This window comes from Scleropages formosus, chromosome 2, assembly GCF_900964775.1.
Source record: "Scleropages formosus chromosome 2, fSclFor1.1, whole genome shotgun sequence".
Taxonomy (NCBI): Eukaryota; Metazoa; Chordata; class Actinopteri; order Osteoglossiformes; family Osteoglossidae; genus Scleropages; species Scleropages formosus.
The window spans coordinates 29,142,167-29,158,758 of NC_041807.1; the positions used below are offsets into that span (position 1 = coordinate 29,142,167).

Consider the following 16,592-nt stretch of genomic DNA (forward strand, 5'->3'; position numbering starts at 1 on the left):
GTAGCATCCTGTGATGACTCCGAATGGGTTTTCGGGACTGTATCTATCCCCTAGTCGAACATCCCTAGTTCTGTGTTACTGACCATCGCGACACCTTTCGTTAGTTTTTCCTCCAGACAGCATACTTTGGTTGTGGGTGATCTGTGCAGTTAATCTTTAGAATTTTATCAGAAAACTGATGAACTACCTTAAATAAACTTATGTGCCGGTAGAGTGTAATTTTTCCCTCTATGGTGAGGCTTTGAATAAGTGAATTTACACTTAATGTGTTAATACCTTGTATCAGTATCTGAGCATTAGTGTATAATGGTAAGGTCCATTTCACATTTTATTTAACTTTTGATTTTCAGAATACTGCTGTATGAAAATGGCCAAAAATGGTCATATGTTGACCCATACCTTTATATACATTGGGTGAGAAATGACTTTGACGACTGAGGGTGGAGTGATTCAGCCAGGCCCAGTCACACGACTTGGGAAGAAGGAGGTGTCTGCGGGGGCCTCTCGCTGTGTTCTCACTCCAGCCAAATTGAAACGCGGCCTACGAACCGCCAAAGGGCACGGCAACAGATCACAGTCCAGGAGCATCTGCCAGGAAGATCAGAAGGACTCTGTTTAGTTTGGTCAGCTACTCAGTCAGACAGGTGTGTTTGATCGGAACCGGCCGACAAGGGGTGGCAGCTCTCTCCCTCCGACGGCCCCACGGGGGAACCTGCTGGGTTGTAATCACAGCCCAGTTGGAGATCCATCTCTCTGCGGTCGAGACGGTTGCGTCCGACACACGGTGGCCCCTTTTTTTGGAGCCAGCAGCTTTTTCATGTAACTGGTCACACCTAAACTGAATCAGCACCCTATCTGGATTTCAGTGGAACAAGGGAGTGTGCTTGCACAGGAATGGAAGTGTTGAGGGAAATTTTGAGTAAATGTTGGGGGAATGTTGCAAGGTGAAAACCAGCCTGGCAGCCATGGCGGGGCAGCTTCTGGCACCAGTAGGTAGATCATTAAATCTGAGGCAATGATAATCTCCTGGGTATTAAGAGAGTTGGCTGTTAAATTGGCACATGCGCTTTAAGAAAACAGGATAATTAAATTGACCTCGGTTGTTGCGTGGATTAAAGGGGCTTCTCTCACTCGACGTTGGGAGATGACAGCCCCGGGGGTCGCGGCAGGTTCCCTGAAGGACAAACAGGTCCGCGCGGCTGTCGGAAAAGAAGCGGAGACACACACAGACCACACACACAGCCAACGTGGCACATAAAATACAAAGGAAGAATGCACAGAATATCCAACTGTGTGAAACAGTGGCAGCAGAAATTCCTCGTAAGAAGAGAATGCTGCTCCGCCGTCACAAACAACTCTAGAGAGACCCTGAACTCCTAGGATTTTGTACTTCTGCTTGACTTCTGATAAAGGTCCTATAGATTCAAACAAGGGTGATCTACCCGGCTATTTTGACAGCTGTAACGTTGCACCTTTCATCAGTGCAATTTGCGCAGTTATTATTTTATATTTAACAACAAGATGATGCATATTCAGCACTGACAACCCTGGCATTATTAATCCCAGTTAGGGTGATTTTCCTGGTCTTTCTTTTTCTTTAACATCTTGTGATATTATAACGGAGGGACCAACCAGTCAACCCTTCATGTGCACCAGCCGCGTTGGGTTTTTGGACAGCTCTCGATGGCCTGTTGTGCTCTAGCTAAATGGTTATATGTACCGCCCAGTTCTTTAGGACCCAACGTCTTGCTCCTACCGAGTTGACTAATGTTCGAAAGATGCTTCTTCTTGGGTTAAGGAGCCAGTTCGTTTTTATTAATGTTTTCACATCTTTAGCATTTGTAATTTCTTGGTAGAAATGCGTCTTTAAAAGGAGCCTAAGACCAGGTACGGTATTTCTGCGGTTGATGTCTTGGGTTGTTTAAATTGGTAATACAACCATAACCTATGAATGTTGTGAACATATTGCTTTTGCAGAGATCAGGTCTACAGAGATGGAGCTGAATTAAATACATCAAGGCACCTTTACATTGAAACGTGTATGTTTACCTCTGATGCTCGGAAAAACACTGAAAATTACGTGCTGTGCTGGATTGCAACGCTGTTGTCGGAACACGACGACTCTTGTCGCGAACTAATAATGACATGTATTACTTAAAGGCGGCCTCATGGAGTACAGATCTAAGTGTGTCTCAGGATAACTTTGTGAGGAAAAAGAGATTAAGAGCAGGAAGATAACTCTATGAGTAATTGAATAGATAAGACATTTTCCTCATATGGGGTGTTGGTTTGCTGGAACATACTCATTTGACTAATCTCAATGTGCTATTGGCTTCAGATCTGGGCAGACTGGAAGATGTAAAGGAACAAAGTGTGTGAGTGACTGAGTGTATGTTTGCGTCTACGCGATCATGGGTCGGCTGAAGCGAGCAACATGAGCGCAAGCTTTTCCTTTTATTCTTCTTTTCGTAATTAGACACGTAGCGAAACGTAGCATAAAAATGTGGGTTTCTTTCTGCATGAATACACAGCTGTGTTTGAAGAGGCATGACAAGCCCAATATGATTCTTTTAAATCAAGACATCCTCCTGAAGCGTCTGCTGTAAACTTACATTTCATGTCTGTAGTCACATTCGAGTCTCTAATGCCTTCCTTGTGCGATTTCTCCAGCCGTGGGATCAATCCACTTCACTGGCAGGTGTTTAGTGCGGAATGAACCGCAGCAGCGTTTGCTCTCGTACCTCAGACTCGGAGAGAACGGAAAGGATTTTGACAACTTTAAAGTGTGCTTTGCTCAGGGCTTGTGAAATATTCTCCTTTCATGCATTTGTGATATATGTTTGGGGTATATTTATAGCTGTTAACCTTGGGAATAAAGCACAGAATGTCATTAAATAAGGAGTACTAAGTTAATTAATGTTTAACAGTTACGAAATATAACTGCCATTGGAAGTCATCTCAGGGATTTGTTGTCTGATCACCTTTCTGCCCCACTTCCTTCACGCTGTGACGAAGTTTGGGGGAAACCCACACTTTGACCTTTCTGGTTACAAAGGGGTTTTCTTTTTATTAATGTTGAGATGGACAGTGTGACACACGCACACACAGGCAGTTGGAGAGTCATGTTATCTTTATCACGACAAATTAAAACAATCACCAGTGGGTTTTTCCATCGCCGCGGAGCAGTCGAACGCTGTGAAATTCCCTCCGTTTCCAGTTTCTGTGTCGCTTCTTAAGCCGTTTTTTTTTTCATACCGCCGTTTCTGTGCTTCCACCCTGTAGTCTGGAGTTTGCGTGTAGAATTATTAAAAGGCTTGACCTATTCATGGCACGGAGGGAAAACTGACCTCAGAGAAATGTTTTGATTGTGCCATTGCCCACGCTAGCGGTGTATCATTAACTGTGAATGGTTTCCAAAAACAAAAAAATAATTAGTCAAAAAATATGTGGTCGGTCTTGATCGGCCGACCTGTTCCAGCAGATGGCCTCACGTATTTAAACAGAATTTTGGGTGTTTGCTAAATATCTGCTCTATAACATGGTCGCACATTCGAAGGAGCCAAGAAAACTTTGCGAGGAAAACTCAGCAATGCTGTCATTCTTAATTGGATAAATTACCACGATTTCAGTGATCCCCAGATAACCCTGTGCTTTTGTGACTTTAGAAGGCTAGAACAGGGTTTTACTTTACAAAACATGGTCTTTCCTAAAATGGCACTGATTTCATCCCCTTTGCTCTTAGGATATAAATCAAGCCCCTAGACAATCCGTGGTCCATCTGAGGTATTTCAGGTTGAGCACAGACTGGGGCAGTGGTCCTGAGCTGCAGCCGACGTGAACGGCAGCATGTTCTCCGCCTCGGTAAGGCCGGCATGTGAGCTGCGCTGTCACTTCCGCTTTACCTCAGCCGGGAGGAGCGCAGGGGCAAGGGTTTTTGGAAGCTGGGGTTGCCGGAGGTTCTGTGTGTGACGACACCGCCTTCCTCCTGCTCCTCCTGCTCTTCCTGCTCTTCCTGCTCCTCCTGCTCCTCCTGCTCCTCGACTCCTCTGCATCTCCTTCTTCCCTCCTGGAGTAAAGTCCCGGCGGTCTAAAGGTGAACACTTGAAATAATGAACATGAGCCCCCTTTCAACCCCTTCCTTTTAATATTCTAGTTAAGAACCTCCCCATAGTATTTGCACTTCATTAAACTTGAAATAGGTTTAATATTTAAAACACCAAGAACATATTTCAACCCCATCACCCTTTTCACCTCTTTTCTTTTTTTCTCCTTTTTTTGCAGTTTAATAATCTACTTTAATATTTCCACCTAATATACTCCCACTCCATTAAAACCAAAATAGACTTAATATTTTAAAACTAAGACTTAATTTTTAACCCCTTTTCATGGCTTGTTGCTCTTCTAGATCTGGGCTTTGTCTTTGGGATGCTGACATCTCTCTCTCTCCCGTACTTTCTCTCTCTCTCTCTCTCTCTCTCTCTCTCTCTCTCTCGCTCTCTCTCTCACACGCTTTCTGCTCAAAACTTTTCATTTTTCATTAGCGAGAGAGAAGGGAGGAGGGACATGTTTCAAGCTGTCACCCCACCACAGTATAGCTTCTTTCAGACTCCTGTGCTTGTGTTGCTCCCTGAAAGGCTTTGTGGGAGGGATGTTGTCCTGTTGGACCAGTCTTGTTTTCCTGCTCACCCATGTGCCCCTGTCTGTGCCCACTGAGTCTCTGTTGTTCCCTGGTTGCTATGGCACCCATGACATACCCTCAGATGACCATTTCTCTTTCAGTAATTTTACTTCTGTCATTCTACCCTGCTTAGAGCACTACTCCCGACGCTTCCTAAACCTGGGCGGTTCGGCAGTGAACTGACCTCTGTTATTTGACAGTATCTCAGAGCACCGGTCGGAAGAGACTGCTTTTCCCTGATATTTTGGAAACTCCGCAGGACTTCTCTGACTGCGCCAAAGTACCTCTGTCCCCACGTTTCTGTTTAAACCCTGAGCGATACTTCATTTTTAGACCTCGTAGCCTTCATGGGACAGGAAGGGCTCCTACTTCGTTGCTGATGATGTCATTTTCCAAAACGTTTTTGAAACCCTCCCCCACAATCTTTAGGCCAGAACTGACTGCGAATGGAATATGTCAGTTTGAACTGCTTTGGGAGGGGGAGGGACAGGGCTGTGCTCCGCCCCCCTACCTATCAGGTGATTGTGCCCGTACCAGCCGCTCAGCACCTTCATCGATTTCTCTTCCTTTCTTTTTTTTTTTTTTCGCTTTACCCCAAAGGGCATTGTGGCAGGATGTCCTGTTGGCACAGCGACTGCCGCATTTGAACATTTACCCAAGCGAAGTGAACAAAGCATGCAAACAGGGAGCAGGCTGCCACCTACCCACAAGGAAGGCTTGCTTTTGCACTCCGAAGCTGTTAAGCATTACGAAATAGCAGGGCGAGCTCACATGGGCCCCCTCGTTTTCTGCGTCTCAAGTTTAAACCCCTCGTATGCCTCTGCCTTCTTTAACCGACACGCATTTCAAAGGACGCGCAAGTAAACAAACGTACTTACGTGAGAGTCTGTTCAACAGAAAGTCATAGGGAGACACCGCCAAACACGGTCACTCTTCTTGCAGAGCGCCAGGAATGACGAGATGGTTTACCGCGGGAATGGCAGCAGAGTCATGATGTTCAGTTCTGAGTGTCTGGGATTTTTACCACTCGTGTGAAAGTAATTTGCTATATGATTGTACCCGGTTATAGGTGAAGACTGTCAAGCCCCTAAAATTAGTCATTTAGTATCGTGCATCAGGTATTCAGTAAGGTATCAGTCAGCACCATAAATGTCCCCCCGGTTAGTGATGGGGGGGGGGTCACAACAGCCATGTGGTAATTTGGATTTATTGGGCGCCGAGTCCAGTCCTTTCATCAGGGATGGGAACTGAGCACGTCTAGCAGTCTGACGTGTCAGGGCACGTCTCCCAGGGCGCTTCTGAAGTGTGGGAAGCTGTGGGGCAATTCTCACAGTTTTTATTAAACATTTTACACCGAAAGACTGGAGAGCGGAGGGTGCCCAGCCTGCTGTACCTGAAAACTCCTCCTCTCGGGGCAGCATTTAAAGTGCGCCGAGTGTCAGAGATCCATTCATGTGAACAAAGCGCTGAGCTTTTCCTATAAGGCAACCTGAAGTGCTGTTAAGTCCGCTGGCTTTCTCTTTTCTTTCTCGGCCTTTTTTCCTCTTCTTTTCTTGCCCCAGTCAGATGGGTGAGAGCACAGAGGCAGCGCCCGGAGGAAGAGGCAGCGTGTTTGGATAAACGGCCTCCTCGGCAGGATGTGGAGGTCTTTGGGCCCACGGGTGTGTCGGGTTGGCCTTGTCGAAGAACTGGGCCGTGGGTGGGTTCCAGCTTTAGGGCAAATCGCTCTTCCTTTGACATGTTCACCCACCCGCGCCCCCCAAACAGAAAGGGGAGAGAAAAAAAGGCCACGTTAAAGAGACAGAAAACTTAGCCATGGGAGCGACGGAAGAAGTGTTGAAATGTGGGGAAGGGGGAGGCGGGTGTGCGGGGCCGAGGGGGCGGGAGGGAGGCAATGGTTCTGTGTGCGTGTGTGTGTGTGTGTGTGTGTGTGTGTGTGCGCGCGTTTGCTTAGGGAGAGGATTAAGGGGACGTCCTGGGAGCCAGAGTCTGTCCTTTTATTTAATTTGTTTCCTCGTCCGCCTTCAATTCTCCGTGTCACTTCTCGTTTGGTTCATCTCATGGACCGGAGCGGTCCGAGTAAAAATAGGGCTTGTCATTCATGTATCTCAGTTCTACGGGCCTCTATACGATACGAAATGTGGCAAAAACTGTAGGTATTTCGTATTCTCTAGCCTCCGAGTTACTTTTTTTTCCTCCTTGTTACAAAATCGTGGCTAAGGCAGGGCTGCGTGATCCCGTGTGCCGCGTGTTGGTGTGTGTGTGTGAGACCCCTGACCTGACGGGGGATTGTGGAATGGCTGTTCTCCGTGGTGACTAATACATATTTAGCGCCAGCCTCCTTTTATTCATGTCAAAGCCTTTCACACATTGAGTCGTTTAGTCAAATGCAACTCTTGAGTTATTCAACCCACTTGTCACGTCTCCAGTTCACAACCGCTCAGATGTGTAAATAATGAAAACCAATTTTATTAATCGCTGCCTTTATGGATTAGCCAGCTTGAGAAACACAGCAAACACAGAACCCAGGACATGTAACAACAAATGAAATAGGGAGTATACGTTCTTTGATTTGATTTCTCTGAAAAAATAAAAGCCCGCGTAAGGTTAGTTATAAGTGTGTGTTTCACGGCCTAGGTATTAAAAAAAAAACAAAAAAAAAAAAAAAAAAACAAAAAGTGTCCTGCATTTCTCAGAAAATGACAGGAAATTCACAAGCCTTTCCCCCCTCTGAGGTATTGTGTGCGGCGAAAAGGAGAAAAATCCCACCCACTTCTCGAATGGTCTGGGCTTTTGTGAGGTTGGGCTCATCCCCAGTTTTCGCCAGCCCACCGCTCCCGGCCGCCAAGCAACTTGGAACAATCGCGCCCTCGTCGGAGACGTGTTTGTGGGCGGGCGGCCAAGCGCTTCAAGATGGGGCCTGTTGAGCGGAGTGCCCTCTCGCCTACTCACGGGTTGCCCCGGGAAGGGCCGCCGCCGACCTCGGCGTCGTGGCGTGAGGAAGAGGACACGGTGCGGCTGCACCTGAAAGGTCGCCTGCTCCGCGTCTCCTTATCGGACGAGAGAGGCGCGTGCGATGCCGGCGATGCGAAGCGAGGAAGGGATCGCGTGGCATGGACAGCTCCTTCGGCCGCTTGGCCGGTCGGTCCCGGGGCTCTGCTTTGCTGGTTTCGTGAGTTGGGCGTCTCCCAGAATTCCCCAGATGTCAGCAGCGTCCACCTCGAGGATCCGCAGACCGCACCGGGGTGTCCTTTTTGTTTTTCTTGGGTTGTTTTGCTCGGTGCTGGTGTTGTTCCCCGCTGGCGCTCTCGGTGGAGGGAAATGATAGCGCCGGCCTCCCCCGCCCTGCACTCCCTGCCCTGATAAGTGGAGCCAGCGTCTGTGGGGGTTAGAGATTCCTGTCTGGCTCGCACCGCGCGCCACCCCCAGAATTCATTCAGGAGATTCAGATCCGCCCGTTCCACATTCCTGTGTCCGACCATGGAAGAAGACAATCCCCCTTCTTCCACTCCCAGATCGTACCGTTTTTGTTTATTTCTTTTTTTTTTCTTTTTTTTACTGTTGCTGTTCACTGTCACGAGCCTTTTCTTAGGCCTTGTTCCGTTTCCCAGAATCCCCCTCTCCCTTTCCCCCTTACTCCTCGTGGCTTTCGTTGGACTTCAAATATAATGGCTCTAACTAGAGACAGGGGAGAGAGAAAAAAGGACAGTTGGCCGATCAGGGCCTGTTTGAAGCCTATTTAGTCCAGCCCGTGATGGCTTTTTAATCCGGAAATGGGAGCACCGCAGAGTCCCCACGCTGCTCGGACCAAATGACACCCATCCACCCCCTCCTCTCCAAACCGTGGACTCAAGACAACTGGAAGTGACATATTTGTACCCTTAAATAAGGGGCTGTGACTGTGACACGGGCTGTCCGCTGGCTCGGGGGGGACCTTGTAATTCATGAAGGTTCTGCTGATTTGATCGTACACAATTAATTTCAGCAAGCCAGGTCCTCGAGCTGGCAGCGAAAAAACCCCTCCCATTTTCCGCTTTCTTTCTCCCCCTTATTAGTTTTAATTTTTGAGATCATTTACATGCCGTCATTTCTGCATCTTTGTTGTTGTTTTTTTTTAATCAAAGGAGGAGGTGGGGGGGAAAAAAAAAAAAGACAAGAGGCTTTATTTGGGTTTTCCTTTCTTCAGCAGAAGCCATTACTGCCAAACCACATCACTGTTACCGTGCCCCTGTGAGACTTCATCTCTAATTGGTGCGGTGCTGAAATTGGTATCTGACTGCTATCACGGACTTCATAGTCTGCCGAAGTCCAAGCTTCTCGGTGCTGTGGTTGGAAGTCAACCGCTCAGAAGTGGACTTGAGTGCGGGGTTAGCAGAGCCCTTTGGATCACAACGGAATTGTATGGCTCTCAGCAGCGACGGTGGGGTAAGGCTTCCCAGGGTGCCTCGCTCTTCGCCGCCTTCCACTTTCGACGTGCCGAAGGAGGAAGTTGCCAAGGATACAAAGACGTGGGCATCCTCGTGCGAGCTGTCTGCGATGTCGCAGGGTTCAAATGTCGGGTCGTGGCGATGGGCCCGTCAGTGGAACGTGCGACCGTCTAATGGCGGGAAAGTGAGCTCTGTGCGCACGGCGACAACCTCTTTACCGACAGACCCGACTTACCGTGTTTAGCGCTAAGGGGGCTAAACCCCACACGGTGCCAGAGGAAAGTGCATTTGCCTTCCAGTAATTATTGTAGCCCCCCCCCCGCCTTTTGACCGTTGCGACCGAGGTCAACTCATCGTCTAAAACCGGACAGTGTGTTTCATGCTCTTTAAACCCTGATTTGTGGGCTCCACCCTGGATTTTGAGCAGCGCCGCCCTCCCCTGAGCCTGCTTTTAGCACAAAGCCCTGCGTGTTTGCTTCCCTTCCCCACCCTGCATTCCATTTTCCCCAGGCGCTCAGTGTGCTGCTCCTCTCCTCCTCCTGCTATGCTCTGCTCTGCTCTGCTCCGCTCCTCTCCTCTCCGCGGCTCTCCTCCTCCTCCTCCTCTCCCCCCGCTGTTCGCAGTCTTGCTCTGCTAAGCTGCATTAACTCCCCAGATTACCTTGAGCCCTGCAATCCTCGGAACCCCCCGCCCCCCACCCCGCCCCCACCCCGCACCCTCGACACTCATCTCCTCCTCTTCTCCCTCCTGCCCTCCCCGCAGCCTTCGGGCTCTGTTTGATTTATTCCCTTCTCTGTCCCTCTCCGTGGAGGTTGTGGCCCGGTTCGTCCCTAAAAACAACAGAGGGAGAGCGAGCGAGCGAGCGAGCGAGCAAGTGAGGCCGACACAGAGCGAGGAATAACAACCTCTCTTTTACTTTCCATCCTCCCCCCTTTTTTTGCCCAGCATTTTTTTCATTCCCCTCTCCCACACTGCTTTTAAATTGCCTCTGAATTCTTGAGCTTTTTTAGCGATTCACTCCCCCTTTTGCTTGGAAATTACTTTTTACCCTTTCAAACTCTGGCGTGCTGAAGAGGCAAGTTGAACCGAGCCTCCCTGCCGCTACGGTTGGGGTGCGTAAGGCGGTGCGAGTACTGGACCGCTTCTGTTCCCTCCACCTCTCGTATTTCGTCCGCTGTTGTGGTTCTTCCTCCGAAGGTGCCCGCAGAGGCTAGGAGTGAACAAGAAGCACCGTTGTACCATGCAGCGTGTGAAACTTGTCCGCTACAGTGGACTGCCATGTCCCCTGTCTGTTTCTGGCTCCTTGGTGCTACCATGTTGTGCTGAAGTTAACTGGCAGGTGCCTGGGTGCCCCCCCGCCACAGCCACGCACTTTAACAGGAGTTCCTTAGTGGGAGTAGGGTAGGATAGGATAGGATAGGATAGGATAGGATAGGATAGGATAGGGTAAGGTTGGGTTGGGTAGGGTAAGGTAGGGTTGGGTAGGGTACGGTAGGATAAAGTAAGGTAGGGTAGGATAGGGAAGGGTAGGGTAGGGTAAGGAAGGGTAAGGTAGGGTAGGGTAGGATAAGATAGGGTAGGATGATACTTTGTTAATCCCTGCAAGAAAATTGTTCCCTGCAGCGTCTTACATTTTACAACTATTAATTTAGTAGACACTTTTCTCCAAAGCAATGTACGTCTCATCTTAACACGTAACAACAAGGTACATAGGTATACCCAACAAAATAATAAACTGCAAATAAATAACCAAATCGATATTTACAAATCTCCTTTACTCTGGAAAATAAGACGATTAAACAAGTGCAGCAACTCAAAGGCCTCGACACCTCCCCGCTTCTCAGCGTTGAGGCGCTAACAGGCCCTTGAGGGTTATTACGAAGACAGACCCCTAAGAGCATCTCTTTGTACGACAGCGCTGAACAGTCAGTCGATCACGACAATCACCGCGAAATGTGGACAGATGACACCGGTACTTACTGTACGGAACGAGTAATCAGCACACTTAGCCACGTAGCTAACACGCGTGCCCATCTGTCCTGTTTCTAAGTGTTTCTCTTTTCATGCCGTGCTTTTTCACACACGCTGCTTCCAGCATAGCTTTTTTGCCCGTGCTTCCTGCTCCCGGGCCCTCGCTCGTCGCTCCTCGCCGCTGTGCCGCCATGCATCTCTCCTGCTGCAAGGCCGTTCCCATGGAGAGCGGGGGAAGCGCGTCGGCGTACGCGCCGCCCAGCGACTCTGCCGTTCCTGCTCTTTGACAGCGACGTTGGAGCAGGTAGCCGCAGCGCTCAGATCCGCTCCCCCGTCCGCTGCAGCATCCTTTATTTCCCTGGCTATTATGAGACATTAATTGGTAAAAGACGGGAGCGTTGTCAGCCCGTGTTAGGCGCGGATCCGGTCCTCATTCGGCCTAATGAGATCCCTAAGTCTAAATGACCAGCATGGTCGTTTTTACAGTTCACCCCGTGGGCTAATTAAAAGCAATACTTCTTCGCCCGCTCCGCACGTCCGGATGGCCCGGAGGAGCCCGGCTTTCAGGTGGGCGTGTGGCTCTGCCGAGATCCTCTTCGGCCTGCGATGCCCTCGTTCGCATGGCTCGCTCGCTCGCTCGCGCGCGCCAGGAACCTGGTGTTTGTGCGAGCCGAAGGCCGCCCGGGGACACCCCCAAACTGCCTCGAACAAAGAGAGTTTTGAGTTTCGCTTAGGGAGGGGCGCTTGCTCCCGCAGCTGGAGAACAAAAGGTCACAGAGGTCGAACCCTGTCAGCTGACCCGCCCTCCCCGTTCCGAAGGGGGCATATATTGCCTCCTTTCGCCTCCCTTTTTTGTTCCAGTTTAATATACAGTCATATAGCAGAGCCTCCCACACAAAGCAACACACTCGATTCCCCCCAACTCCAGCTCTGTGCATCCATCCGCCTATTTGTGTCTACTCTTAAAAGGGTGTTTTATTTAGCATAAATGTTGAAGCCAAGGGTGGCTGGCTGCCATGGAAACCAAATTAAACTGAGAATATCTTCAGAAGGAAAAATCTAAATTATTCGGACCTGTTATATCTAGAAAGAAACAAAGCGACATAAAAACTCATTATTTGAAGGATCCGGATCCTTTTAAAACACCTATTTTATCTTAATATGTAGTGCTGCATGCGAATATATTTAAAAGAGAGTTTCATTGTTGAGATACATTGTTTTTTTTTTTTTTTAAAAAAAATATTCCAGTTTTTCAACATGGGAGCCTTTCTTTATAAAAAGGTGATCACAAGCGACTGTTGGTTCGCTTACTCTCCTCTGCCCAATGGTAGTTTCAGTTCCTCGTTCGGTCAGGAAACGCAAATCTGTTTTATTGACTGACTGTGTGTCTCCTGCGTCCCACTGGTGAAGGATGGGTGGCTTTAATGAATTCCTCCACCCTGTGCTCCCAAGTCCAACCCCAGCTCCCACACCTTAATTAACTCTGCTCCCTGCGCCTGTTTGTGAGTGAGTGCATGTGTGTGTGTGTATGAGAGCTGTTTCTCCATGTACTCTGTAGCCCCACCAATTTCCACACCCTCAATCTAGGCAATTCTCTGAGTTATGTTCATGCTCATCTCTGGAAGGAGAGGATGTTGTTTACTCTCTTAATCCACTGTAATATTGATCATTTGTTATTATTCTGTTTTGCTGCTTAGCCATTGCTTTCATCCAAAGTGATTTGCAATTTTGCCCATTTGGTCTGCTGGGTATTTTACTGGAGAAAAATCAGGTTAAGTACCTTGCCAAAGGTTACTATAACACAGCCCCTCATGGGACTTGAACTGACAACCTTCAAGTCAGAACTTCACAGCCATGTGCTTAACCACTACACTACCTGCTGCCCTGTGAATGACCTGCTCAGCTAGTCTAACTGGACACTCTTCCGTGTCGGCGTACACACACCGGCAGCCGTACGCGCGAACACTCCGCCGCCAGCGGCCGTATTTCAGCTCGCTTGCAGCGGTGTGTATCGGGTTTTCCCATTTGCATCGTTGCAGATCCTGCGGGTAGGGAAAGGAGGGCCGCGCCTCTGCCGAGCGCCCATTATGCCCCCCCCCCCAACTCCATCCCCCCGCACCTTTCTCTCAGGCACTTTAATCTGTAGGGCTTTTAGTGGCAGCCGCGCGCCCGGCGCCGAGTCAGACCGGCTGGAGCGGCGCTCGCTTAGCCGGGGCGACAAGCCCTGAATGAAACCGGTCCACCTCCACAGGAACTCACAATGCTCACGCGGGCCCTCAAGCCTGCCGCCAAGGCAGCGCCGCACCGGCTCAGCAAATACTTGCAACGACCAAAGACGCGGAAAATCCAAGGCTGCCTCTTCTTTTTTTTTTTTTTTTTTTTTGCTCTCGGCTCTGATCAGCGTATTCTTTCTTTTTTCCCTTTTTGTTCTTGTTAGCAGTTGAAAGGTGTTGTCACGTTTGTCTCAGAGCTCTGCTGAGATGCGACGATGTCTGCCAAGACACTTATCGCGCTGCAGTGACCTTACCAAAGCCATCATTCAGCCCAGCTTCGTTTCTCACTTCTTTCAGCAGTAAAGGATCATTATTGTTATTATAATACATATATATATATATATACACACACACACACACACACACACACACACACACACACACACACACACTTTCAGAACCGCTTGTCACATATGGGGTCACAGGGAGCCGGAGCCTACCCGGCAACACAGGGCGTAAGGCCGGAGGGGGAGGGGACACACCCGGGACGGGATGCCAGTCCGCCGCAAGGCACCCCAAGGAGGGCTCGAACCCCAGACCCACCAAGAGCAGGACTGTGGTCCGACCCACTGCGCCACTGCGCCACCGCACCCCCTTGTTATTATAATAATAAATAACAATTATTATGATTGCTGGGGGTGGTGGTGTGATGTGGCGGCATCCCGCTGTGTGGCAGGTCTGGGGTTCGAGCCCTGCTTGGGGTGCCTTGTGGCGGACTGGCGTCCCGTCCTGGGTGTGTCCCTTGCACCCTGTGTTTTCGGGTTAGGGTCCGGTTCACTGCGACCCTGCTCGGGACAATCAGCTTCAGATAGCGTGTGTATTATCGTTGGCATTGCTTTAGCTCTCTGTTAAGGTGGGGGTACTTTCTTCAAGCCCATCCAGTGGCTGCAGTGGTGCCCTTGAATGGTATCTGGACACCTGGAAAGTGCACCTGGTTTGTCTCTGATGTTACTCAGGTGGACCTGAGCTGCTGTGTTCACCGCAGACACCCACCACTTCTGCGAGCGTCCCTTTCTCTTGGGTCCCTGGGGCCCGAGTAGCTGTTAGTGTGCCTTGTCTTTTTTTTTTTTGTCTTACGCTGCTCCTTAGCTCCGGAAATAATCGTCCTTTCAAAATCGACCTCAGGCCGCGACTTCGCGCCACGGAATTTCAGGGGAAACCAGTTCAGGTGTTTGTGTGTTGAGTTTTTTCATGCGTCGACTGCAATACTGTGTCTTTGAGTGTGTGTGTGTGTGTGTGAGCGCGTGCGTATGATGGTTTTACCGCGTGCTTTGAAGAGACGGCAGTGGTAGTTTATGGTCGGAACGGCGATCGTGGCCATCGTCCCCCTCCTAGCCCCGCACCGTCTCCTCGCTCAGCCCTGGACCATCTGCGAGAAGCGGCTTCCTCGCAGAGACCCGTCCCAGTGAAGCCGCTCTCCTCCAGCTTGGATTTTTTTCAGCGCTCACTCTAGATGTTTGTCTTTCACGTCCCCGGGGACTTCATTGTAGATACTCATGTGTCATAGCGTGCGTGTGTGTTTGTGTGTGCATGAGAGAGTGTGTGCGCTGTGGAGGACTGTCTTCATTTAAGAGGGAAGTGATCTGTGAAATGGATTGGTAAACTGTGCACAGCGCCACTGAAGTCCTCTTCAGCGAGCTGTCAATCCGCCGCCTTGACAGATGCACAGAGGCAGAAAGGAACGGGAGACGCTGTCTAGTGACAGCTGTTTTAAACCGTTCGCCTGAGTGTGCGGAGCTTCCTCCCTCCCAGAGAGTCTTGGAGGATTCGGGCTGCTTTTTATACGTGTTCCTTTGCGTTGCGCGCCGTGTCAACACCGCGGACGAAACGCGCTCCGCTTTGATCATGCGCTCTTGAAATGTTAATGGTTGGCAGCGTTTGTTTTTCCAAATGAGACACTCTTGTTTAGTTCGCTACATAATTAGCGGCGTCCCGAAATGCCCGCGAGAGCCGACGCCGCCGCGGAGGTAGAGCGGCTCCGTCGCAGGGGGGCGGCTCCTTCCACGTGCCCCTTTCTCGTCCGCTCACCTTGTCCGATTGACGAGACGTGCTCTCTGCGTTCCCCCTCAGGAGCCGACGCCACGGAGCCCAACAGCTCGGACAGCCGCGGCGACCGGCTCGACTTCTTTGTGAAGCAGGAGGAGGCGCTGTCGGCGGACCCCGGCTTTCTTCCTCAGTCGCTTGCCGGCGAGAAGGACGAGCCCACGGGCCAGGCGGCCTCGGTGGCCAACCTGCGGGCAGCGCTGATGAGCAAGAACAGCCTGCTGTCGCTCCGACCCGACATGCTGGGCGAGGACAGCCCGCTTCTCTTCGATTACCTGCCCAAAGGTGGCCACTCCTTGTCTCGTAAGTGGGCCTTATGATTTCTACCCATTTCCCCGTCCCCGTAGTTCCCAGCGGCTCTCGCCCGCCGCTGGGCGAAGAGTGGCGGTGTGAGCGTGCTTGACGACCGTGCTCGGATTCTCTGGACATTCGTGCCGGTGAGGATGTGGCGGCGGCGGGCGGCGGCGAGCGTCGCGCGAGCGTACGAGCGCACGTGCGACGGCGACGCGCTCCGCCGCACTGCTGTTTGTCGACTGGGTTTCCGGCGGTCGAGCTCGGCTCGAGCGCAGAAGCGTCCGCGGCCGCTTCGCCTGGGAGACCTCGCTTCTGCTTTCTCGCGTCAGTTGCCTCTTGGTGTGTGTCGGTGGCGTGGAGGCGTCTGCTTACGATGCGCCGGCGCTTTGCGCGAACATGTCGGCAGGAGAGGAAAAGGAACCTTGAGTGGTCTCCCCTTCCCTCCCCTCACCCCCTCTAATCTAAAAATACGTCCGATGGATGCTATGCAGTATTGGTTGGAGATCGCTTATAATAAAAGCTTTTAAGTCATTAAGCTAATTGTATGCATTCTGCTCCACTCCATCAAGTTATTTCTGACACTCGAATGCGGTTGTGTGTGTGTGTGTGTCCCACCCCTTTGCTGTTGTAGCTGTATTTTGTGTTCGGGCCCTGTCCCCTTTATCTGGCTCAGAAAGGGAGGCCGGTGAGTGTTTAAATCCAGACATGCTCTTTTAGTTAGCCCCGAGCGTGGAACAAAAGCACGGCCCTTTTACATGCTAATGGCCTGCTCCGGCGCTCCCCTCTGCGCGGAAGGTGATGAAGACGTCGCCGGGCCGCTTCGGAGGATCAAACGAGCCGTTGGACAGCGGCGCGGGAAGGGCGCACGCTCCTGTCGAGAGCCGGTGTCGCTCCACGGAGGCGGAA

The 16,592-nt window shown here is 50.5% G+C and overlaps 1 protein-coding gene across 1 annotated transcript in view; it reads left to right on the plus strand.

The window, feature by feature from the left end:
- The window catches only part of LOC108936983 (zinc finger and BTB domain-containing protein 46-like), a 46,387-nt gene that overhangs the window by 15,407 nt on the left and 14,388 nt on the right, over positions 1–16,592 (plus strand). Inside the window, 1 exon segment of the mRNA XM_018756670.2 lies at positions 15,420–15,695. Coding sequence (XP_018612186.2) covers positions 15,420–15,695 — 276 coding nt within the window.